Below are 27,719 nucleotides of genomic sequence, written 5' to 3'. Positions count from 1 at the left end.
GAGTTGCGAGCGGGTACGAGCGGAATCTCGAGCGGCGCGTCGTGCAGTTCGAATCCCGCTTCCCGCGACGACGTTCGACTCCTTCATGCGCGCTCCTTCACGCTCGAGTTTCGATCGCCGATCATGACACGCGGACGGACGAAGACGTGCAGGTGAAACGTGACGTGCAGCTTATTACAACCGCCTGACTGTGTCCGACAGCGAAGGCAAGAGAGGACACGCGACAAAGTGCCACCGTGAAAATTTAAAAAGAAAAAAGAAGAAAGAAATCGATATATCGTCCTGGAGTTTAGCCCCGAAGGATTTAATTGGTGTCGGTAGAGTTTTGTGTGGAAAGTTTGTAAAAGGTTTAAAGCGCGTTTCCTCCTCAATCAAGGAGCAAGGTAATCACCATTCATGATTAATTATGATACGATTGATTAAATAATTGCGAAAAGGATCAATCTTGATATTATTTTTACATTTCCACGATTAAAAATTATTTTCCTTGTATTTGTAATATTTTTTACTCAAGTTTATGTATTTTTTCATTTCTTTTTGCAACGTTATTGAAATAAATAAAAAATAATTAAAAGAGACAAAAGCTTTGAATAAATAATTAAAATAAATATTTATTTAATTAATTTTCAATTGAATATCGTTCCAATTATATAATACGTCCTTTCTTTTTAATTTAACACCTTTTCATTAACATATTCTTTAAAATAAGTATGTATGTATATATGCTCTTTTGAAGAGAGAAAGCATAGAATGGAAATAAGCGTAGAAAGTGTAGACAAGGAACACGGGCTTATTATAAGGTAATTAAAAAGCCTTAATTAATCTCACAGCTCGTATTGTTCCTTGTTTCAAAGCAATGACGCTTAAGTAAACTATAATCGTCTATTAAGCTCGCATCCGTATTAACATCTGTGTAATATTATATGTTACACAGATGCTACAGCTACATAGCTATATAAAAAAATTATTAGATTTTTCACGTAATGTAATTGACACGTACATTTAAATTAATAATAATAATTTTTTTACACTATAAAATTTGCAAAAAGCTAATTTCTTAAAGGAGAAAGAAAAAATAGAGACAAAGGAAGAAGGCAGGAAGAGGCAGAACCCTTATATATATCTTATATAGAAAAGTATTTATCAGTTCAAAACGAATGCATTTGGCACATTTCCTAATTAAAAATTCTATTCGCGGAAAGAGCGTCTTTTACTATAAACAGGAAATATTTTTGTTATACCATTATGTTATGCCCGCGCAGTTTGGTGCAAGCCTTAGTCATCATTTACGGACGTTTGTACTATAACGCCCTGTTGCCGACTCACTTTCGTGTTAACTCATTGCTTCACAACCACTTATTATCTTATTAAAGGCCATTGTACCGTTTCTCTAAATAATAAAGTATAATGATGACTATGTATGATGGGAGAATTTGTCGCTTTGAGCATTGAGGATGGATTTTGTAAAAAAAAAAAAAAGAAAAGACACGTGTCAAACAGGATATGCGAGATTAAAATCTCATTGAGTCAAGGATATGCAAAATAAAGAGAGAAAATTATTCCGTCAAAATAAAAACACTTGCGCAAAAGGAACAGATAACTAGTATTTGAAAGAATCTGCCATTAAGAATCCTGTCGATAAAAAAGCTTTTTAAGTGCTCTATTGTTTGTCCGATAAAAATATTTTGTTTTGCAATTTTCAAACAACAATATATTTCGGTTGAATTCGCAAAATTGCAAAACCACATCTTTCTCTCTCTCTCTCCTCCCGCTTTTCTCTCTCTATCTTTTCATCTGCGAAAATTATATCGCATTAAAATGTTTCGCGAGTTGAACATATATAATTACGGTTCTTACCGCATTACTGATTATTTATCAATTACCATAGCATATAATAAGCAAACATATTTACTCTACTCTTGGATGCGAAACAATGGAAGCATCTTGTTTGTTCCTTAAATTTACATTAATAACGTTTACGTCACAAATTGACTCCTTTGCTTCGCATTCGCAGTAGACATTTTACAATGGATAAAAGAGCGAAGGTATATATGTACTGCTACCGGTAGCAGTACATATATACCTTCGCTCTTTTATCCATTGTAAAATGGACTGGTAGCAAAACTAGTATCGTACCACAACAACAACAGGTCAATCAACTGCGCTGTTGATATGTTCCTTGAACGTCCCCGTCCCCGTAACAAATTGTTGACCTCGGAGGGTCGGTGGGGAATTGCATATTACTGACGCATCGGCAAATCTGTAGCGAGGGGACGCTATGATGATATTCGCAAGAGCCTCCATCGATCATTTTCGTCGCCATCGAGAAAATCACTCGGAGAGAACATGAAATATCGCTGCGAAATATTCGGTTTCAATTCGGTCAAAAGTTATCTTCGAATTATCCCTGGGACAAAGGTGAGCTTTCGGTCGAAAAATAAAAATTAAATCGATAAACTAATCGAAATAACGTCGTAACACGTTTTCATGTCGACGTTATGATCGCGAAATATCTCAGAATTACGATTACGATGAAGAATTAAAAATAAATTTCATTCATAATCTTCGGGGATATATATTTTTCAACCGGTATTTTTTCTTTTCAAAGGCATAAAAAATATAAAATATTATACTAGATATAAAAGTATAATGAGAAATATTAATAAGGGATGTAAACACTTTTATGACTCCGTAGACTTCGAACTCTAACATAAGAAAATATTGCCAATAAAGCGCCTATGATAATAAATCAAGATGCCAGTCGGCAATTTCAACTCCTACATTATGTGTGATATACTAGAGACGCAGTTGCATCTTTCAATATTATTAGTTGGTGGCTGGCCCGATTCACTTTATGCACTCGCACAAAGTCACCCTTTTGCAATGTCAATTCCGAAGCAAGATAACTTATTATTATTACCGAGATAATGCGCATATACATATATCAATCATTGGCGATAATTCTATACTTGGACGACGGAATTTGCGTGCGTAAGCCATAGATACGTGATTTTATGCGCGTAAAGCGCGGATCTCATATATATATATATATCTCTCTCTCTCGGAGCAGGGGAAAAAGGCAAGACCGGAATTGACCGGATAATATTTGTGTGAAGAGAGACCGGTCGTATGGACCGCGCGCGAAACACTTATGCAATCTATTTAAATTAGAGAAAAGTAACTGTGCGCGCGCGCGCGCACAGAGAGCTACGAGCAGAAAGAGAGAGGCCCCCGTCCGGTTGTCCATTCCTCCGGGGCCCATCGCGCGCGCCGACGTCGCCGGCCGATTCTCCGTAACCGATAAATTAAACACTCGGATATCTCTTCCGGTTTGAAAGCACGCGAGCGCAGCCTGCTCGCGGCTGTGGACGGTGGACGATGGTTTCATCGGGAGGATAATCGAGCGAACGATCTAAGAGACTGCGTCGTGTTTCGTATATACATATATCCGCGACGGATAAAAAATGTCTCATTGTGTTCCAGTCCATAATAAATGATTCAAATCGATGAGTCAAATCGTAAACACCCCGTAGTATGATTTCATACCGCCAGTGTTTGCTGTTATCTAAATAAAATTATATAGATGATCATCTAGATGAAATTTTGGCGTTATCTTATCTTTATATAGATAATAAAAAAATGTATTATCTATATCTGCATCTTAGATAAAAAAAAGTGTTATCTTTACTAAATTATCTGACATAATATTCAGATAATTTGGTTTAGAGTTTCATAGCACATGAAAATATTTTAAGTAATAGAACTTGAGCAGTAAACGATAAAAACTTATAAATAAAACTATAAATATAAATAAACTTATAAATAAAACTTATAAATAAAACTATAAATATATAAGCGATTTTAAAAATAATATTATCTGGAAGTTATCTAGATGAATCGTCATATAATTTTATCTTTTATCTATATATATTTAAAATAAAATCATCTTTATCTTATCTAAGATGAATTTACATATTTTTATCTCATCTTTATCTAGCTAATTTTTAAATCATCTAAGCACAACACTGCATACCGCATTCCCTCCTCCGCGAAGCTCTTAATTCCACCAATTTTTTGTGCGACACTGAGAAAAATGCTTCGTCTGTGTCGTTTGCCAACTTTATGTCCTATACAAAGAGCTATAATTTATTCTTTATAGTCGTGTTTGTGTTCTTTTTTTTTTTTTTTTTGGAAGTCGGCATAGATGATGTTTAGCTCTGTTTTGTTAACGTTTCCTTTTAAATATTAATTGCACATAAATAGTATGAATATTACATATAGAAAAAAAATTATTTTATTTCACATATACAGTTGACAGCACAGACTACTCATTATAGATGTATATCGCAGTAATAAAGTTCACTTCTGTTGTAGAGAGTAACACATAATTTATGTGTTGCTTGTATATAAAGTGCAACCAAAGTATAAACTTTTTCTGACGAGATGTATAAGTGCCCCTTAAAGAATTTCTATTTACGTCAAGACGTTGATTAAAGGTTCACTTTATAATCTCAAAGCACGGCGAAATCATATATCTCGATAAATATTATCTTCATAATTAAATTATCAATATGAATAATAATAAAATTTATGTATGTACATCTTATTAAATTTACTTATAAACATTAATTATCGTTATCTATTAAACTCACATTCACGGATATAAAATGTAAACTAAATTTGACGTACAGTAGACAGTATCAAAATGTAGATGCACGGTGCTTTTTCCTATTTTGTCGATCTTAATATATTTTTGCCTCGTTTAAAATCGCACCTCATATTTGGCACGTACGTTATTTTGCACTTTCAGCCAAATAATACTCGCCAAAATAATGTCAAAAGGGTTACAAAATTACGCAATGACAAGTTCGCGAACATGCGTGCAACGCGCTTATAAATATGCACGACGCACGCGAGTTATAAAAGCTCGATTTACGTACGTCATTTTAAGAAACGTAACCCAGCCTTGTCCCGATTCCCTTTCCGTAGCGATTGCTTCGAGCTACAACGGACGAGCCATACGATTTTGCAATAGTTCATGGCTTTGGAAAAAAAAAAAAAAAAAACAAGAACCGATACATGTATATGTACATACGTAATGTTATCACGCTCGACTCTTTCGCTTCGTCAGAAAAAGACTACAAACCGAGGGAGCTTCAAACGTGTAACATATACGTTTACGGATATAAAGTAGATATCCAAGGCGATGGTGGTTACTTTGTCCACTTGTAACTTTGCCCAAGTTCCGAAGTAAGTGAAAAGAAGCTGTATCTTTTAATATCTAATTGTAAGCTGCAGTCTAGTTACGATTATCTTAAATTCCGCGATGTGGCGATTATATTTTTAGAAAATACAGAGAACGATTTTATTAAAGTCCTTGTATTGACGTTCTTTAATTTATAATCGATTCTTTGATCCTTTCCTTAAACGAAAATATCGAAAATGTAGAGTGAAACTTTTAAATATTTTGAAATATAAGAATCTATCTGTGTTTTCGTGAAAAGAATACATATATGTATATTTAAATCTCAGTATAATGAAGAGATAAAATTTGTCTAGATTTGGCTTAGAAGTTTCTTTTCACGAAAACACAGATAGATTCTTATATTTCAAAATATTTAAAGAATACAATATTGAGAAAACTGCGACTTTGTTTATGTATGTTTTTTTTTGCTACTTCTCGCTACTTGCTAAAGTAGGAAAACTGTTTGTACTGATTTGTACTGATCTGCTACCTGGCTACCTGACTATAATCCAGATCATTATCCCTAAAATCCCGCCTGTAAATGACAGAAAGAAAAAAAAAAAGGTTCTTTTAGATGAAAAAAGAATAAAGATTTTTTTGGCATCTAAGATTTACGTCTTATTTCTTCGCAGAACGTTCTTTTATCTACACGAAGAGAGCTTCGTTAAAGATCGCATTGTAAAATCACGTTCTTCCTTTAAGAAACTTTCTCGCATAAATACATAAAAATGACTTCCAAACGTAACTTTATGTTTTTATTAGGCATCATCGAAATAAATATCGACTCCGACACTTTGTTCAGGAACTGACAATGAATCATTGAAATTAAGATCGCAAAAAAACGTATCCTGTATGTATACAACCTTGATTAATCTTTCATCGCGACCTTTACATCTGTAGAAGCTCTTCTTTGTCTTCTTTGTTTAAAATTAAAATTAACCCCATTCCGAGAGACGCTCATAAACCGTCGACTAATACTGCAAGATAGTATGTACAAACGACGTAAGGAAAAAAGAAACCAAAATTACATTATTATCGCTGCGGTACCGCGACTACCACCGGCTTGCCTTCGGAAAGAAGGAGCACATTGATCGGGTGAACGAGTTCACGCGGCTTCAGAAGTGTGTCCCGCATATGTTACACCTTCTCGTAATTTTATTAACCGAAGTTACATATCGTCGAGCCACGGCCCCGCAATTTTTCCTCTCGGATACAGATCGGTGTGTGTCACTATCACTTTCGTTTTGCGCAAGATGTTGCCGGAATATCGGTCGAGATGAAGCCGGTTACCGAAGAAATATATCTGAGAGTTTGCTCCGAGAATTCTATCCGGAAAGAGAAACTGCTCTTATGCGTAATGTTTTCGCAAAGTATATCGATCGCCGCGAACGAACGATCAAAAATTTATCATTCGGAGAGACTCGAGATTCACACGCGCACGTTTCCCAAACTTCAAACATATATATCGATGAAAATTTACATTTTTTTTTAAACAGCGCGTAAAATTTTAATCAACCTTTACATCGTGAAAGTTCTTAAAAACTTGATTATACAGTTTCGAAAAATTCGATTGTATGGAAAAAAACTTTGATTCGATTATTTCCATAGAGTCAGCGGACCGTGGAGAGTAATAAAAAATTGTTTATGAAACAATCTACGGTAACAATGAAATCCATTATTGCACAAAAGGAATAAAACCCTTTATTGCGCTTTCTCTGGCTCGTTCGCGGGGGAAAGGTGCGTTTATAAGAGAGAGATAGAAATGTAATGCGAGGGTTAAGGACGTTTAGAAAGGGCCGCATATCTCACAGATATTCCGCGGCATATACAAGAAGAACGAAAGTGCCGCGCTTGTAAATAACGAAATGGAAAATTCTCTCCTTAGTCACGGCATACTTTCACATCGACACGCTGCACTTGCTTATCGTTAAGGTAGAGGAATCGCCGTGGCTGGTAATGTCCGTTCTTAAGCACGTGCGTGCGCATTTACGCACCTGCGTAACGCAAGCGCGCGCGCGCGCGCGCATACGTGAAAGGTATTTAACGAAAGGACAAGGGAGACCGAGATTGCTAATCGCAATCGTGATTGCGACAAACGAGAATGTTGTTGGGGTATAATAGCGACATTTACCGCTAGTAATTAGTATAATGATCGTGGAACGATTAAATTCCGATACGAATTAACGGTGATCAGTAAAAGTAGCAATAATATTCACATATATATATATATATATATATATATATATATATATATATATATATTAATAGAGAGAAAGAAAAGAGAGAGTAATGTGAAAAGTTATATGTAAGTTTTTATATGCATAAATTAAAAATAAAAAAATATATTTTTTAATTTATATAGTATATATTAATTTTATATATGACTGAAATATATAACAGTATATATATATATAAAGAGAGAGAGAGAGAGAGAGAGAGAGAGAACCGAGGCAAGTTCCTAACATATTCATGTCAACATTTGCGCGAGACTGGACTTAATAATAACGAATATTTTACACTACTGTATCGCATGTAAAATAATATATTGAGATTGAGTACAACAATTGCGTCATGATAGTGGACGACGTGTATTGAATATGTACAAAGTCTTATTAAGACGCAGTACGTTGTTAATTACATCGCGTTTGCGCAAACTCTAAGATATTGCTTTTGAATATAAATATATATTACGATCGGTTATTTTTCAATAATAATTAATAAAATAAATATAAATGATAAAGTAAAATAATTACGAATAGTAATAAATAATGATGTAATAATAAGATTAATTTATCACGATTACACGTGTCCATGTAAATTTCGTCACGTTTCAATTGACATTTAATCTCTCTCTTCCTGTACTACCATATTTTTCACAATTTTTCGCTAGTAATAATAATATTTAAAAAGAAAGGATTAATGGGCATTTATCTATTTTATTATTAGATAGAACAAAATGATAAAATTTAATAACAATAATCAAGCATAATCAGCAGTGGGTAAATAGAAATATATAATGAGTTGTGTCTGAAATTAAAAACTCGCTCACTCAGACTGCTTTCAGCCACTTGAACATACTCTACTAACTCTCCTGGTCTCCAGGAAGTAATCACTCTTATGCTTGAATATACTTTCCCTCTGCCGCGGGTTTTTATCTGTATAATTTCGTTCCTATTGAATTCATCGACTAATATTATAGTAACATTTAGGGGAAGCACGAGAGAGAAGGAAAGCGACTTTTTATTTCGCGAAGACGATTACGAAACTCAGAAACGAGAACAGTGGTCTATGAAAAAATACTGTTATCGTTATTTCAACTAATAGCATAAAATAGCAGTATATAGTAGTAATAAATAATATGATTTATATTTTCGCGTTACTTCCATTCATCCTGCTCACACTCGTACAATTTTCTCCTAATGATCACAGCGTTCAACGTCATCACGGGAAGTTGTAAACGTCAATGTCTGCTACTCGGTCTGTCTCTCGACAGAAGCTATTACATGCGAATTTCACGAATCGCGAGACTGAGCGAGGATGTTCGCTCGGTGAAATTGGACAATTAAAATTCTGCGAGCGAGTCATTAAGACGCGTGTGTCTTGCATTTTCAACTGCTGTTTGGAACTTCATCAGTATCATCAACCATCATCATTTTTAACGAGTCGACAGTTTATTACGAGACTCGTACCGCGTATAGAGTGAAATACACCGATCTATACAAAAGATATATTATACATAAATTTTCCAATCGCGACGTTGTGAGATTACGATCTTTAAAGATTTCTTTTCAATCACATATGCTCGATGCTTCGAAATAGTAGGCCACGTGGATTTCTGATACCGCCTCTTCTAGATCCTACGTTCTCTTTTGCCAAATATATATCTTCATATATTTTTTATACATTTTCGACATTTATATTATTTTTCAAATCCCTAACAATCGGCATAACATCTCGAGTTTATTGTGGAACATATTTATAAATTAAAATTTCAAATATACGACGAAAGTATGAATTTGTAAATTTCAACTTTCTATTTAGATTACCTGGTTTTTTTTTTCATTAGATTTTTAATATCTGAAGCTTGAGGGTTGTATATTTTTAATTCTGTAATTTCTCAAATAAATTATTCAGTGCAATTCATTCTTAATAATTAACTGTTCGCTATAGAGACAGTTTTCCTTCGTTCGTTTATAATTACTGGCACAGCATTAAAATGATAGTAGCGACTGTCCTAGTGACCTAAGTAACGATAATAATCTGTCACAACAGCATGCACTTCGATCTTCCGTAGCATAGCACGCTTCGTTTACAAGAACATAAGATAATGCCAATGACAGCGTAGATAAGCGATGACTTCCAAGTTATCAGACCGGTGCAATTAAGATCACTGTGTATAAGGCTAACATACAAGATCAAGTTGACAGTTACGAGAGAGTCATGTAACAGCAGCTCGCTTAATATTTTCATTCAACAAATTATTATTATTATTATTATTATTATCAAGTAAAGTCTGTTATTGCTTCTTAGCCTTTATCGGTCAAACTACATATGATACGTGTATAATTTGCGAAAGGAGAAAGATATTTTTAAGTATTATTACCCAACGATTCAAGTCCGCTCTGACGAAGGTTCGCGATTATATACATATATCTTACGTACCACTTTCATTTTTTTTTTTACTTTTGCTTATCTAACGATTGGAGCAACGCGATAAAAACTATTCCAATTATCCGCTATTTTAAATGACTTATCAGTATGAATAAGTCTGATCATCGGTTATCAGAGCTTAGTTTATTTAGCTCAGGCCAAAGTTACTTCTGATACCCTGAAATAATAGCTCTCTAGAATAAAGAGAATTGCATAAATAATTTACAAAACTGCACACGAAGATCTCTTTTGTCATCGACTTGAGAAACACATTCTCGTCAAACATTCCGAGCACACGCGCGAATAAGATCCAGGACGACCCCGAGTGGGATTAGCGATGCCGGTGCAACCGGCGATTCTAAAATGGCGTAGCAAAAGCGCCCGATTATTGTTATGCGATTATTATTCAATCGTGTCTAAACGAGTAGAAACGACAAGTGCGCGGCGAGACGGAATTACCCAATAAGTAGCCTCAACGTGACTTTCTCCGAGGGAGAGAGACATTGCGCGTGCCGAAGGGTACTTGGCCTCTGAACTTCGCCGCGATACCGTGTGTCTCCCGCTAATGATAAGTGCGCGACGTGCGCGGAAAATCCGTAGCCCCCGGGATCGCAAGCGCGGTTTTAGAAAGTCGCTCGCCACCTCGTCCTTCTCTCGACAAATCTATATACATTTACAGCTAATGCCGTTTCGCGTCTCGCGAAACTCCGTACCGTTACCAAGGCTTTCCTGAGATTTATGAAACCTTTTATTTCGCCAGCAGAGATACACAATCGGCTTAAGTCGGAAATTTATGGAGAAGTTTGCGATACTGATGCGCAACGCGGTTCTAAAAAATTATATCGTCTACTTTGTTGCGCGAAGTTCGAGATTTTGCAACCGCGAGACTTCATACTTGAATAACGTGTAGACGAAATTCGAAAATAAGAAACGTATACTTTAGTCAATACGTATTTCACATATGTATTGGCTAAAGTATTCGACACATCTATACTTATTCTTGCGAGACTACTTATTCAAGAGATCTCTCGATTTCTGTCTTCTTTTAATTCAATTGATACGTTGATTAAAGTCGACTATAGCTCCCGGACTGTCTATATACGCAAAATGAATTAAAAACTTTCTTGAAACACTTCAAGGTGAGAAGACGAACGTGCGCGAAAATCTGACGAGGGATGATTCATCCTCCTTCAGTGTGTCATGTAATCCCTTATGGGGGCACCATCGTCCCATGAAATAAAGCTTTGTGTCAGAACAAAGGATATAGGATTCTCGTTTCGATCATCGAGCCCTTTTTCGATTAAGAATCATGCAAGCGAATATTCTCTGCTAAATTGAAAGACGAATCTTTTCGATCGCATGATAATTCGATGATGAATAAAGAAGATAGCAATAAAATATTTTATTGCTATTTTATTGCTACTATTTTATTGCTATTTTATTGCTACTATTTTATTGCTATTTTATTGCTACTATACTCGTCAAAAAAATTATCGCAACACGTAATCAATATCAAAATTTAGCATAAATTCAAATAAGTGTATCTCCGCGAAAAATTGTCGTATTTCAAAAAAATTTTTTTTTTTTTAAAGGGTAAAGTCTCTACTTTAAGGAACTTTCGTTCGATTTTGATTTTATTCTCTCCCCCTTTTTCCATCCCTTTAAAAGAAAGGACGTGTTTTTTTTCAAGAAATTGCATAGTTTGACGAACTCTACGGAGTGTACTAAATTTTTTCCGCAAATATCATCATTACTATCGTAAAATATGGATTTTTCTCTACAAATTTTAAAAAAAATTGAATACCGTACGATTTTTTTTCGCGAAGTTACGGCGTATCAAAGTTACTTATGCATTTTTGCCTATATATTCAATTACCGCCAACATTAGCATTACCCGATGGGCACTACGGGGAGGTTGCTGGTCAGATTTTGCCCATCGTGTGTGTGTGTGTGTGTGTGTGTGTTGGGGCAGGGATATATGTGTTCGTATTTAAAATTGTATATTTCTGCCTCGTCTTCGGATGACCTCTTGCAGGCGCTCACGCATATTAATGCAGGCTCTAATTGTGGGTTGCAGAATTTCGAACCATATTCGATGTAGGGCTGCTTCCAATTGCTGGAAATTGATTGGTAGTCTTTCAAAATCATGCAGCCATCTTCACATAAAAGGTCATCCGAAGACGAGGCAGAAATACACAATTTTAAATACGAACATATATCCCTACACACACACACACACACACACACACATACACGATGGGCAAAATCCGATCAGCAACTTCCCCGTAGTGCCCATTGGATAATGCTAATGTTGGCGGTAATTGAATATATAGGCAAAAATGCATAGGTAACTTTGATACGCCGTAACTTCGCAAAAAAAAATCGTACGGTATTCAATTTTTTTTTAAATTTGTAGAGAAAAGTCCATATTTTACGATAGTAATGATGATATTTGCGAAAAAAATTTAGTACACTCCGTAGAGTTCGTCAAACTATGCAATTTTTTGAAAAAAAAACATGTCCCTCCTTTTAAAGGGATGGAGAAAGGGGGAGAGAATAAAATCAAAATCGAACAAAAGTTCCTTAAAGTAAAGACTTTACCCTTTAAAACAAAAAAAAATTTTTGAAATACGACAATTTTTCGCGGAGATACGCTTATTTGAATTTATGCTAAATTTTGATATTAATTACGTGTTGCGATAATTTTTTTGACGAGTGTATTTTATTATGTTAATATTCAGATATTAGATTATTATATACATATGTATAATTTTGTAAGTATCTCTTATACAGTTATTCTTTAATCATTTCTTGTTATTGATATGTAGATATAATACGCGAGGTCACATAGTTGAAATTTTGCTGAATTATTAATGATATTATAAAGAGCGAGTTTAAGTGCGAGTTTAATCGATTCTCAGTTACGACAACTTGTGTATGTATGTGTGTGTGTTTAAGAAAACTTAAATTTAAAAAATCCATTTTAAATATACTTAAAATCTTTATTTTGTGTCAGTTTTATTTTTTTATGGTCTGTAAGAAAATTAAAATTGCTCATAACTTTTAATATATGTATGTATATATGTATGTATGTGTATGACACAAACTATCTCCTTTATATAATATTAGACAACCAAGATATAAAGATAAGATCAAAAAATACGGAGAGAAGAAAAAAATTAAATAAAGAATTAAAATTAATAAATATCATTGGTTTAATATATGATTCGTTTCTATATAAAGTGCAGTCGATGATCTCGTTGTAATTTTAATATATCGAGCACGTAATTCTAAATGTAGGTCAAGTCTGACGACACTTTTCTACATGATTTCAATGATAATCATCCTAAAAGCTTCCCTCATGCAAATTATTTTAATGTTACAGTCGCTCATAATTCAAACAACTCAAATTGATATTTTCTTTTAAAACCAATCATAAACACAATTCGGACTTCTCGATATTTCAAACGTAAAAACAATACAAATTTTAAATTATTGATACTTATTCGATCCTACATCTTATATCTTTGATATATACATCCTTAATTTTTATAAATTTTATATTTAGTTCTCTCTGATTTATAATATTCACTCTTACATCTTTGACATCTTAACTGATGACATCTTGACTGATGAAATTATAAGTTTTACTTTATTACCTGCTTTCGTAAAACTTCAGTTCTATAAAGTCTTAACTTAACTCATCCTTACGACACAAATGACAGAATTTTTTTAGATATTCTACTTCAAAGAACATTAAATAAACGAGCCTTGCTGTTATGTCGAATGCAGTCATCGACTTAAGCAAATAATAAGTTTACATAACAACACAAAAGACGAATACAGAGAGAGAAGGAGGACGGGGGGCAAAAAGATTACAAGCGGCACATTTTTCGCGTTATGGGTTTAACGAACCGTACGAGAGAGAGAGAGAGATTCTATTCTATACGCAGTAATTCGACCACAGCAACTTACTTTGCATTTACTGACGCAGATATACACTCGTGATGCATTATAAATGCGAAACACTAATTGGATAGCTCGAAACATTTCTTACACCTGTATGAAGCGTGCTTTCTACACAGACATTTATCATTCGCAAATCGCTCAAAATTGAAATTGTGTTTGCAGAAAACGATCATTTTAATTTCTTCATAGACTCTCAATTAGTTTTCACTTTTAGACGAACTTTTTTAATTAACGAATATCACAATAATTTAATGGTATATAATTCTCTTTCAAAAATTTTTTCATATAGTAAATGAAACAAAAATTAACAGAAGAGTTTATATTACTTTCGCTTTCAGATGTGGCACTTGACGTGTGTTGATGACTTCTTGAATCGCACGTTTTACAAAGTTGGCCTGCTTGTCGGCCGACATCCCGGCTACTTTGTAATCGTGCCGATACTGTTGGCTTGCATATGCTTCACCGGCTACCAGAGGATAAACTACGAAATTGATCCAGAATATCTCTTCTCGCCCGTCAACGGCCCGAGCAAGACCGAACGAGCGATAGTCGAGCAATATTTCAAAGTCAATTATAGTCATCAATTCAATGTCGGTCGTATTACTCGACCAGGTGAGAGTTTCATCAATCATTCATTCTACGTCGTTCTGACGATTTCTTTTCTCCCACAAAGAATTCCATGAATCTAATAAACCCAGATTCTCGTAATCGACAGTTGACACATAATAGGATACATAGGATAACACATTCCTTGTATTTATAAAATGCTCGAGAAAAGATACAGGTATACCAGGCGAGCGAATGAGAGAAAATTATTAAATATCGTCATAATTTTTTAAGGCTCCTGGGTGCTCACCGCGGCCATATTGGATTGTGACGTCAGAGGCGAGAAAGCACACGCTGAAAATTCTTAGATGCCATTTTTTAATGAAAAGATATTTCGATTAAACAGCACTTCAGATGGCCTTAGCACACTCTTAAAAACCCCCGAAAACTATCCTTTTCCCTTTATAATCAATCAACATCTGTAAAATGATCGAGATATCAGACTTTGACATGCGGAATGACTGCGCATGTGCAAAGACCAGACGGACTGGGCTTCATAATATTACATTTTACAGCTGTTGATTGATTATAAAGGGGAAAGGATAGTTTTCGGGGTTTTTTAAGAATGTGCTAAAGCCATCTGAAGTGCTGTTTCATCGAAATATTTTTTTATTTCGAAATGGCATCTAAGAAATTTTAGCGTGTTTTCTCGCCTCTGGCGTCACGATTTCGACATGGTCGGCAAGGAGCCAGGAGCCTTAACGATAAGTTTTATAGCATTAAAATTATTGAATTCATAATCTTCGTTTTTTTCTTAATTTTGTAAAATAAAATTTACTTTAAATTAATTTCCTTTAATCTTTCTTCCTTTCTTTGATTTCTATTATTAAATCCTTTCATAATTAAACTTCCTTCGCCATGTTTGTAGAAAACTAGTTCACGATTCAATCTCCTCTTACTATCATTAAATCTAACATTTCATGGTTCTTGGTTAGAGATCAATTAAATCTGTTGCTTGTTGCAGGCCGGTTTGGTCATGTAATCGTGATTCCCAAGGATGGCGGGAATAACATGTTGAAAAGCGCGATTTGGGAGGAACTAATGGAACTCGATCGAATGATTAAAAACGCCAAAGCGAAATACGACAACAACGTATACACATACGAGCAGATTTGCGCACGATGGCTCGACGAATGTTTCACCAACGATATTCTAAATCTGCATCATGTGATAGAGTAATTATGCCACCATAAGTATGCAAAAAAAATGGAAGGGTCGCGAATCCCAATTTAAGAAAAAAAAAAAAAAAAAAAGAATATGATTTTTTAATCTACTATTTTTTTTCGCTTAAAGAAATTTGTTAACTACGTCAAATTTTCATCGAGTCTTCTACTTTTACAGCGAGGTGGAAAGGCGGAAGTTAAACCTGACATTCCCGATAACTATTAACCCGGCCACCTGGGACGCTCATTTGTTGCCGGTGTTTTTCGGCGGAAGTGTCCTCAATGACGATCTCACTGTAGAATCGGTGCCTTCGGTACAGCTCGGCTACTTCTTAAGAGTCGATAATCCACAGCAAGACGCGATGTGAGTCTAACTCTTCGATTTATCGAACTCGCGAATACGTTCGCGGAACTTGACGCGGAAAAAACTGGTCAGTTTTCTTACACGCGACAACGATCTTGAAAGTAACCATAGTCTTGACCATAATTCACGAATACGCGAGCGGTTTGAGTTCCATGAAAAATATATGTACGTTTTACAGAACGGTACTTATAAACTATTATTGATAATAATATCGGCAGCAATTTTTTTGTTCAAAAGTTTTGGTATTTTTTTTTTTTTTTAAGTAGATTTTCACAGATTTTCGAAAAGTGAGTCTAATTAAAATCTTGATAAAATATAATTGAGATGTGCTGTTAAAAGTTTTTAAAAATTCGTATAAAAACAATAGTCTTTAAATGTCTCTAAAATTTTTGTACTTCTGTATACTTTATTTGTACAAAAAGAAGTCTAATATATATATTATTATACAAAATTACTTTTCACATTAAGGATTATCAGCATGCTTGTGAAAAAGTAATGTCTCGTTAATCTATCAAATGATCGCCAATTGGATATCTCAATTGAATCATCTATATTGCTATCAGTAGTGCTCGTGCAAATAGATATCTGATTCACTCACGACTATTCGTATTAATTACCTATTGTTGTCATTAAAGTATTGCATATAGAGGCATATTAATAGCCTTCTCACCATATTCGTTTCGGATATATATATATATATATATATATATATATATCAACCAAAATATAACATATTAATATAACGAGCGTCTTGCATTCTTCATTTTGATATCAAGTGGTGTCCGATCGAAATTTTCTTCGAAGATCTAAATTGAAGCGCGCGGATACTCTTCGGTTTCCTAATTTAATTCGACATTTTCAATTTCCGAATCACAGCGGCGCCGCCTGGGAGGAAACTTTTCTAGAGGTCGTCGGCAAGGCCGAGGACGGAGGTGCGTTTAAGCACATTAGCACCGCGAGATTCGCCTCGAGGACCCTCGAGTTGGAACTGGAGGCCAACACCAAGACGATCGTGCCGTATTTCACCAGCACGTTCATCATAATGGGCTTGTTCTCGGTCGTGACATGCATGATGACCGATTGGGTACGCAGCAAGCCTTGGCTCGGTCTTCTGGGCAATATCTCGGCCGCCATGGCGACGGTCGCTGCATTCGGATTATGCATCTATCTGGGGGTCGATTTTATCGGTCTCAATCTCGCCGCACCGTTTCTCATGATAGGTAAGTTACTGTTCAAATTGTCATCAATAATTCGACTGTCTGAACCACTAGCGGATCCGGGGGTTAAACCCCCCCCCTTGGAAATTAAAAGAAACAGTTTTGTTTAATTTGTTTAAAAAATATAAGTAAAGAAAAACAAACATTAAAGAGCTATCGACGTCGTTGATCCTGGAATAAATAAATCTAATCATGAAACCAAAAATATTAAATAAAATAATTTTGCAAAACCCTCCCTATTATCGACGTCAGGATCCGCTAGTGGTCTGAACACTCTATGTGTAAATTTATCTTCCGATATCCAATTAGAGTAAAGAGATTTAAACAGATACGCGAATGCATCAATTGCATTATTTCACGTATAAATTATTTGAAATTCTTCTAGAATTATATTAATTTGAAGTTTTTTTAACAACCTAAATTTAATTTAATACGTATTTGAAAAGTAACTACTTAAAGAGAATAAAATCTTGATTCGATAACGCGAAGGGGTTTCATCATATCTATCGATATTAATTTCACGAATAATTTCGAAATTGTCGAGTAATTTGTAATTTTGAAATATTTTGTATACAGCTTTTCCCCGTCATCGCTAACTTTCCTCGTAAATCTTTAATTATATCGAAGTATTCGAAGGTTTGTCAATCGATATGTTCAGATTAATACTTTGCGTAAGTTGAGCAACGAAAATAACGACAGGGCTTAGCCGTTTTTTGCAATACGATGCCGTAATTCCCCGTCACGTCTATAGAAACGTGCATTCTCGACGATAAATACGTTAGCTCGCTTATATGTCAGGTGCGTATAAGCGAAATAAACATACTGTGATTTATGTGAAAAGCGGAAGTCTTCTTTTCCCTTTCGACGTCTCGCTCGCCTGCGCTCAACGCCGAGTATAAAGTCGGTCTTTATCAATAATAACGGCTTCATTCGTGATCCAATCGACCGATCGCAATTGAAAGTAATTATTATATTTACTCGCAAATGTCGTCCAAAAATATATAGTTGATTGCCAATTAATAGATATCTTTCCACTTCTTTATATTATTTAATTTAATTATATTGAACGAAAGTAGATAATTTATATAGACTTCTCTTAGAAATCTCCCTATTCATTTATTTCTCTCTCTTTTTCTATTACGAAATTAAAAAATTCTAGTAAACCAAGAGTATATGAATAAATATATGTAATAACAATTTGATAATATTATTATGAGTAGTTTTAAATAAAAATGATATAATAAAATAATATATATCCGAAGAAAAGCGTTTCTCTCTCATATCATGCTCATTAGTCCTGCATAATTACGTGTTGTTTCGATAAGAAAACCCCTTACGTATACGCGAAATGCATTGTCTCACGATTTTGACTTATTGCGAAGAAAACACGTTTTCTACTCATGCTTATGTTTTCTGAAAAATTAAACGCGATTCTCACGTAGACAAACGTGACATCCAGAGAATTGGCGGTGATAAATTTTCAAAGAAAAATTGCGCGCTTAAAAAATGCACGGATTGTTTCAAGCAAATTACTTTTCTTGAAAAGAACTTATTCGCGATCCTTCCAAACATAAAAACTTGAATATTTTTCAGGATTATTTAAAATTTATTAAAAATTAAGACAAAAAATTTGCCAAAAAATTAATATAGTTAAAGAGTAAACAAGAAAAAATGTTTTTAATATAAATATATTTTTTAAAATAATTAGAATTTTTTCTTTATATAAATTAAATGTACAATCAAATATATATTTTGTCTTTATATATATAATGCACTTTATATATATAATGCAAGAAAAATAATTAGAATCGGAATAAAAAAAAAATGTGAGGCATCAGATTCTTAACGTATGCATTTTTTTCTTTCTAGGAATAGGGATCGATGATACTTTTGTTATGCTAGCGGCCTGGAGAAGGACGAGCATCTCTAAACCGGTGCCGGAAAGGATGGCAGCAACATTGAGCGAAGCTGCCGTTTCCATCACTATCACATCTCTAACGGATATGATATCCTTTTTCATCGGCATTTTGTCGCCCTTCCCTTCGGTTCAGATTTTTTGCATTTACTCAGGTACGACCATTTCATACAGATAATCATCTCTGTTTATCATTTTTACGCAGAATATTTTAAACTTTGATAATATCACGATATTTTTTGCTAAAAATATACATAAAGAGAATAAAAAAATTGGAAAAACCTTGACAATAAGAGAACATAAAATAGTAAGAAATGTTTCGAGATATCCTTGTTACACTTTTCGAAATATTCATATTACGATAATGTGATCCATATTTTTTAATATCGAGCATACATTAAATGACAGGTTTCGCGGTAGTCTTCACTTTCCTGTTCCACCTAACGTTCTTCAGCGGATGCGTCGCGATCAGCGGTTATTGCGAACGAAAGAATTTGCACAGCGTTTTCTGTTGCAAAGTGGAACCTTTATCTAAATCCAGTAAGTATTATAATTATTTTATCTCGCAATATAGAGTAAAATATAATTTATCTTCTCCTCGTTTCTCTTCTTCTGTCTTCTTTTTATATCCAAATTTTTTTTACAAAACTGATTTATACATCTTTCGCTGTAGCGAATAAATGTATTTTAATTTGGAGTTAATTAATTTCAATCTACATAAATTACTAGTCGCGCCTCGTTATTCCTATTGTTATGTCAATCATCATTATTCAGAGACTGCCATTCGAAATCTCGTTACGTCTGCATGACGTATTGAAGTTACGTCGTGCAAATAGACAAGTTACGTTTGAATACCGTTAATTCGTTAGATCACAATGTTATGTAATGGAAAAGGAGAGCTTGCTTTCTCCTTGTTTTTATTTTTCGACATATTGTCACATCGACGACTGCAAAACATCGAAAAAGATTCATGCTATTTCTGTCATTCGTGTAAACGATTATAATGTTAAAACTAAGCGACTGCAACATTTTGCAACTGCCTGAATGAGAAACTATATGAAGGAAATTTCTGCACCCGAATATGTATATGAACGTATCATTTTCTGCATTTAATGATGCGTCTCTTAAACACATTTTCAGCTCATCGATCGTGGTTGTACAGAGTACTATGTTCCGGCGGAATTGACCCCGACGATCCTCACAATCCAATCGACAATCCCGAGCACGGATGCATGACTTGGTTCCGTGATTATTTGGCAGCCGCGCTAAACTGTCGCCCTGTGAAAGTAGTTATCATTGTCGTTTTCGTGTGCTATCTCCTTGGTGCCCTTTACGGGCTCACAACACTTAAAGAGGGCCTGGATCGACGCAAACTTTCCAAAGAAGATTCCTACTCGATCGTTTTCTACAACCGCGAGGACTATTATTTCCGCGAGTTTCCGTACAGGATACAGGTAAGTTGCACAAATTTTAAAAAAAAATTACAAAAATCGCGAAATAATCAATAAGAATTTCCCAATTTGCGATGCGTAAAATTTTTCTAATTTCTTTAGTTTCGTTATAAGGGTCCGCAGACTTTATCTACTTTAATGGTAAAAAAAAATATTACGAAAATGCCAAGAAAAATAGTATCACTTTCACTTATTTTAAGTATTATTACGTGAGAGCATATGTAAGAAATGAATCTTAATTTCTACTCCGACACCTCGAGTGTCAATAATCGAAAGTATTTTTTAGCACCATTTTTTATGCAAGACACCTATACATTTTTATGATCACGACAGCTCGGTTATTCCTTAAAGCTAGAAAAAAAAGACCCCCGTCTCAAGATCCGCGTTAATCAATATTTAGAGAATTCCGTTTCGTGCAAGCAAACTCGGAGAAGGATTTCCTCATAAGTGGCGCAAAAGAAAAAGAAACATATTAACATCGGAAGAACGTGGTGCGTTACGTTTGGAACCGTCACGCATAATCCGGTACACGCAATTATGTCACGTGTTCCCCTCGATACAACGTGATATCGTGCAAACAACTTTCTCCGGTCGGCTAGCTTGGACTTCAAGAAAAGCAATGTTCGTTACATCACGCTCTCCTCCGACTCGATCGACCGACAAGAAAGACCAACTAAACAGAGAGATTCCGCGTTTGAATTACCCGGCAATTCACGTTCAATTTCATACCGGATATTTACACTCGCGAGAACATGCCTCTTCCTCCACTTCCTTTTTCAACATTTTACAACATTCTTTACGACAAAATGGTTTCGAGAAACTATAAGATATTTTTTATAAACTATAATAGTTAAATAATTTCAAAACTTTTTTATTCGAAATAACATTGAATGTAATTTAGCTCGTATTTCACTTAATTAGACTTAAAATCTTCGCGAACATGAATTAAATATTGCCTCGAGTCGTCCTAAATTCACATATGTCCAATATAAAAAAAAGTTATAAATTATAAAACTCCTAAATTAATTCGACAGAAAAAGGTTTTCTACAGCTTCCGTTTTAATTAAATAATTACGTATCTCATAACGCAGCGCGTCGAAGGCGATTTCAACGCTGCGTGTTTCTTTACGTGGCGTTAAAGTCTCGCTTCGATGAAATAAAATTATAAACTCGGCAAGATACGATCAAACTGTGAATTTCACTGGGACCTTTTTCCCCGTTGCGTTAGTCCCGATACATTGTAGTGAAAGTAACGTTTCTCAAAGATGGTCCCGCGCTATCGCGTTTCCTTGCAATATTAATAACGTCACGAGACGAGAGTCGCGAGAGCTCGCGCGCCGAGTCGAGTTCCGATGACTTGGCGGAAACGTCATTCACCGAGAAAACCACTGTCACGATGAATTCTTTAACGACACGCGGCGTAATTAGGTTCACCCGCGAAATGTTTATGTCGAAATGTACATCAGTCGTGCCGAGATAAAACAAATTGCATAATCATGACAAAATATGACGTTGCGCCTCGATGGAGGCCTCCGGAAGGCGCGACGTTACGTCTTGAAACGCGCTTTCTCGAAATTACTTTCACGAATATAATACTGCTGGAATTCCCGAAAAGGTACTCGTGTTTCGACATTATACATTCTCTGCGGTCGGTGGTGAACGACCTTATCATTATGTTTGCGAGTCGTATGAAAGAAATGAAAAAGGAAAGCAAGACAACAATAAACGATCAAATCAATTCTTGATAAAGCTTTTAAAATTATTTCAATAGATTGATATATATGTATAGATATGTATTATAGTATAATAAAATAAACGATTCGCGATTATTCACTATGATCTTTGATAATAAAAAACATTTAGCAAGATTATTAATTTGCCAGAGTTGTTTAACTGCTCAATAAGAAAATTATAATATAATTATACAAATATAATACTATATTATAGATTTATATAATTTTATTATATAATTATTATACATTATTATTAAGCAGTTAAATTGCATGCAAATTTCAATATGATATAAAATACAATTATATAAATCTCTCGGTAACAAGATATAAAATCAGTAATATAGTAATGTATATATAATGCAATTATATAAATATAATATAAATATAATATAAATCATATTATGTATTATATTTATATAATTGTATTATATGATTATTACAGTGTTATTAAACAATTTGAAACATTAGATATAATTTAATTTTCTTGATAAATGTTTTGTTATTATATAAATATATCATAATGAATAATTATACGATTGATAATGAATATTATAATAAATCAATTAAAAAATTCGAGCTTTCAAGGTGAATAAAATTAGCAGTTGAAATTTTTGCCGCAAAACTTTTCCTCAAAAAAAAATTTTTTTTTAATTTTATTTATCAAAATATATATATGTATGTCGTATTTTTATCGTCTTTTAGGTGGTAATAGCCGGCGAATACGACTACAGCGATCCAGTAATTCAACAGCAGATGGAGAACCTAACGAAAAGCCTCGAGGCGAGCCAATACATCAGCGCGCCGATCTACACTGAAAGCTGGCTCCGCAGTTTCCTCGGCTATGTATCCCGCAACGATGATTACCTGAACGTGACTATCAAAGACAGGCATAATTTCACCGAGACCCTCAAAGAGCTCTGGCTATTCCCGTCCAGTTCCTTTTCCCTAGATGTCAAGTTCGACGAGACGGGCGAGAAGATTGTGGCAAGCCGGTTTCTAATACAAGCGGTAAACGTGAGCGGCACGAACCAGGAGAAGGACATGGTGAAGGAGCTGCGTCACATCTGTGACATGTCGCCGTTGAACGCCAGCGTGTTCCATCCGTACTTTGTGTTCTTCGATCAATTCGAGTTGGTCCGACCGACCAGTATCCAGTGCATGGTATTCGGCGCGCTCGTCATGATGCTCATCAGTTTCATCTTCATCCCCAATATTTTCTGCTGCCTATGGGTCGCCTTCTGCATCGTGTCGATCGAGCTCGGAGTGACCGGCTACATGGCGTTGTGGGATGTCAATCTCGACAGCATCTCCATGATCAACCTGATCATGTGTCTCGGCTTCAGCGTCGACTTCACCGCGCACATCTGCTACGCTTACATGAGCTCAAAGCAATCGCGGCCGGAGGATCGGGTCAAGGACAGTCTGTACAGTCTAGGCCTGCCGATCGTTCAGGGTGCCGCGTCGACGATACTCGGTTTGATGGCGCTCCTACTAGCTGGCACCTACCTCTTCCTCGTATTCTTCAAAATGGTCTTCCTAGTGATCTTCATCGGCGCCATGCACGGTTTGTTCCTGCTACCTGTGTTGCTGTCCCTCTTCGGACCTGGCGCCTGCAGTAGCGGACAGGACGAGCCCGGGGAGGCGGAGAATGCGAAGAACAGTACGCAGGAAAAGGAACTGGCGAACAAGCTTCAGCAACCCTACGTGATCCCACATCCTCATCTAGTCTATTTCACCACGGGCACCGTTGGACCGCTCCAGGACAGTCCTGCGACTAGCATGGCGGCGTTCGAGGAGAGAGATCCCGGCTTGGGCACCAGCGAGGACAGCAACTCGACCGAGAGCGGCTCCTCGCAAAGCAGAAGACGTCAGTGCAAGCAACAGGACCAGCAGCCGGATCAACAGAATCAGGCCCGTCATCACGACATGTGGAGAAGATCCATCGGTGTCCTGTACGGCCTGTCGCAATTTCAATCCGCGATCAGCGAACCCGCGCATCCAGCGCCGGACTATCCTGGTGCCCTAGCGCGAGAATCCGGGGAGATAAACGAGTCACGAACGGTGCCTTATCTAGGACCATACGTCGCGTACCGTCACACGAATCAATTTTCACGAAACTACAGACGCAGTAGATCCTATCATAACTTGCAATATCCTGCGTCGACGCGACATTTAACGGATCCCCGATATCCATAGTAGAGAGTTGAGACGGATAGCGCGAAAGAAAGCTATTGTCGACGTGAGAAGCGAGACAAAATTCCTCGATTGAATTTAGCCCCTTCGAGCGGAACGATAGCGATAATAGACGATACTGAGGCAAACTGATTTTGCCGAAAGAATGGACCGATATTGTGAAACCATGACAATACGAAGAGAAAGAAGAGAGCGAAGGAAGATTAGAATGTTCGAGTTACAGTGTATATTACTGTCAAGGTGCTGAGAGTCAGATTTTAATCCTCAAACAGCGGCACAATTGCACAGAGGGTGGCGCCCGAGTACATTCGGATCTAAAATCATATCTTTTCTATCTTGAATAAAATTTTTATTGTTAATTTTGATTTTATTGTATATCTAAATTTTTTATTTTATTGTATACCTAGATTTCCTAAAATATCCATGAAAAAGATATATATAAGATATAGAAAAATTAGAAAAACATAAATAAATAAATAAATAGATATAACTATAATAAACGTAAAAAATATATAATTAAGAATTAAGAGAAATTTTAAAAATTTTTTAAAAGAAAAAAATTTAGAACAAAATGAGAAAGTATTTTTTTTTATGAGAATTTTTTTATATGAGAATAAATATTCTTTTCCTCTTTTTTTATATAATTGATATAACAAATTTTATAAGAAAACTAATTTTGTATGCAGATCTGGATTCGAAAAAACCTGGGCGCCGCTGAACGAAGATTAATGTGATTTTGAAGAGACTTTTTGTATAATAATGCTTATAACGAAGTGAATAAGCAACGTTAAAATGATGTGTCAATATGTTCGTAAGTATATCTTACGTATGATATCAATACCTGAAAACATTACTTGCGAAACGAGCAATCGCATACAGGGTGTCCTAAGAAAGAAGTGCATCAGTAATAGACATGTGAATATTCCATTATAGCTGAAGTTATATGATTATACATAAAACTATTTCATCAATTGCTTTATTTATCTAATATTTATGAGATAAAATATAAAATATTATAAACAGAATCGCATTCAGTTCTAAACGTGTGCATGATAGCAATGCACAAGAGCTATATAAATTTTTAACTACCTGCGAATCTCTGATCTATCTTTAGATTCGTTTAATCATAACATAGAGTTTTAACTCGCTGAATCCTAAATCAATAATTTGCCTCCGCCCCTGCCCCCTCTAATCTGTCAATCCACAATTTTTGGCGTATTGCACCCTTCGCAGCCCAAGGGTTAATCTCGTAGCATTCACGTTGTGCAATATTCTTTACGTAAGGACAATGCACACATTCAAGAGGATAATGCCGAGATGGCAACGCCTCGTTCGGGTTTATGTTAGTCGTTAAGGATAGCTCAAATTGAACGTGATTTTATATATATAAAATCACACTTATATGCTCAATATATCAATCAAAACCAAAACGCGATGATACATCTGATAAGTTAAAGAGATTTGATCGAAGAGATTATATCAATTGTTCACATCGAACAATATGTGGCCTTCAAACAATTTACAGACGTAACAGCTTATCATACGGTAAATCAAACGATTCAATTTAGCAAGTAGTTTGTATAGTGATAGTAAAAAAAATTATTATACGTGAAGCAATAAAGCTCTTTCATCCTATTTTCTAAAGTTGCTTAGAGAGAGAGAGATGAAAAATAGCGTGGAATTTTGTTTTATTTTGTTTTCCTTTTTTATAAATATATTTGATAAAAAAATTGCATTAAGATAAAAATACTCATCTTTAAAGTTTTCCCTCAGTTTTAATTTTATAATTTTAATAAAGCTTTACACAGATAGCCTCAAAAAATCACTCTAAATATTTTTTGCATTAGAATAATACCTTGAGTATTATGGCCCAAGTGATTTACAAAAGAAAAGCTAAGCGAAGGTGGAGTTAATTAAGCAAGAACGCAAGCGAGGAGCGGACGCCACGCTTCGTGATTCGCATAATACTTATATACACTTCCATATACGAATAAACAGTTTAATGGCTCTGCAATAATTTGTTGTATTTCCGTTTCTTTCAAATTTACAAAATCGGCGATAACGCAAATGATCATGCCGTTGCACAACTATTACGGATCCTTGCTACGATAATCACAACACAAATCTGAAATTGTTATTATCGTGACAATAATCAATCCGCAAAGAGTGATTTTAAAATTTTCTGTGTGAAAGCTCCCTATTAGTTTCTGCTATTAGTTCTCTGAGCCTTTGAAGATGTCTGCATTTTACACAACAACTTCACTTTTCAAATAATCTCCAAAGTATCTCGAATGTCTTTTAAATAATTTTATTTTTATTTAGATATTTAGATACGATAGAAATGTAAAGACTGGCAATATATATATATATATATATATATATATATATATATATATATATGTTGTTGTATCATAAATTGTATTTGTGGAATCCTTCCCAAGTAACAAAAAATGTATAAAAAATGTTTAAAACTTATTTTCAAAGATATTTTAAAAACGTTAAAATAATTGGTTAAATCTCTTTTTATTCATTAAAAAAAACGTTTATTTGAATGTTAATGTAATATAAATATTTAATAAACGTTAAATATTTATATTATATTAACATTAAAACAAACATAAATAAAAAGGGACTTAACCAATTATTTTAACGTTTTTAAAATATCTTTGAAAATGAGTTTTAAACATTTTTTATGCTATAATACTTGGGCTACAAGAGAATTCCTTCCTATGAGAAATATAATGTCTTATTTGTCGAACGAGCCGGTCTCATCATATCACAAAAATGTTTAAAAAATATGACAGTCATATCTTACAAGTGGGGATAACAAAATACACAAGTGCGGACAAATATACATATATATCTAAAGAAGCAATTTCGCGATTAACGATGTACAGACGAGTATCTTCTTCACTTTGCAATTTTCAGCGTGCGTGCGTTTTCATATTTATGAATGCGAGAGAGAGATAGTATATATATGAGTCGAGCGATATTTTGTAGCTAATGGCAAACGTGACGTGTTTTGTTGCCATTAGAAAAAATAATTAATATAGGAAATATATTCTGGCAATGATCTTTTAAATCTGTTTTTTTTCTGGCACCTTTTACTTTTTTCGAAACTATCCTCCCCCCCCCCCCCCTCTTCTAAAAAGATAGTTTATTATTGCTCATATTTAGATATATGCAATATATTGTATTTTTTGCAATATATTA

General features: G+C 34.9%; 2 protein-coding genes across 3 annotated transcripts in view; one reads left to right on the top strand and one right to left on the bottom strand.

The window, feature by feature from the left end:
• Window positions 1-27,719, bottom strand: part of LOC145946613 (2-phosphoxylose phosphatase 1) — a 42,044-nt gene that overhangs the window by 13,431 nt on the left and 894 nt on the right. The gene's annotated exons all lie outside the window — the stretch shown is intronic.
• Ptr (patched domain-containing protein) lies at window positions 19-27,588 on the top strand. Of its 2 annotated transcripts, XR_014427057.1 has the most exons (10): window positions 19-383; window positions 14,203-14,476; window positions 15,435-15,645; window positions 15,812-15,997; window positions 16,874-17,217; window positions 19,084-19,284; window positions 19,538-19,669; window positions 20,270-20,583; window positions 23,016-24,746; window positions 25,193-27,588. XR_014427057.1 is itself a non-coding variant. In XM_083056144.1 (9 exons), the coding sequence occupies exons 2-9, from the start codon at window positions 14,203-14,205 to the stop codon at window positions 24,507-24,509; spliced, it is 3,156 nt and encodes a 1,051-aa protein (XP_082912270.1). In that variant the 5' UTR covers window positions 19-383; the 3' UTR covers window positions 24,510-24,865. The 2 variants fall into 2 exon arrangements, 1 of the variants encoding a protein (XP_082912270.1); XM_083056144.1 differs by lacking the exon at window positions 25,193-27,588 and having other exon boundaries at window positions 23,016-24,865.

The sequence above is a fragment of the Prenolepis imparis genome, unplaced genomic scaffold (genome assembly GCF_030444845.1).
Source record: "Prenolepis imparis isolate NDT839.2.m4 unplaced genomic scaffold, iyPreImpa1.0 SCAF_17, whole genome shotgun sequence".
Taxonomy (NCBI): domain Eukaryota; kingdom Metazoa; phylum Arthropoda; class Insecta; order Hymenoptera; family Formicidae; genus Prenolepis; species Prenolepis imparis.
Note: the sequence above shows the minus strand (reverse complement) of the source record. Positions and strands in the feature narration are given on the sequence as shown.

Coding starts and splice junctions, on each gene's coding strand:
- Ptr (XM_083056144.1), top strand. CDS start 14,203: ATGTGGCACTTGACGTGTGTTGATGACTTCTTGAATCGCACGTTTTAC. Junction 15,646..15,811: donor AATCTGCATCATGTGATAGA/GTAATTATGCCA, acceptor CTACTTTTACAG/CGAGGTGGAAAGGCGGAAGT. Junction 15,998..16,873: donor AATCCACAGCAAGACGCGAT/GTGAGTCTAACT, acceptor TCCGAATCACAG/CGGCGCCGCCTGGGAGGAAA.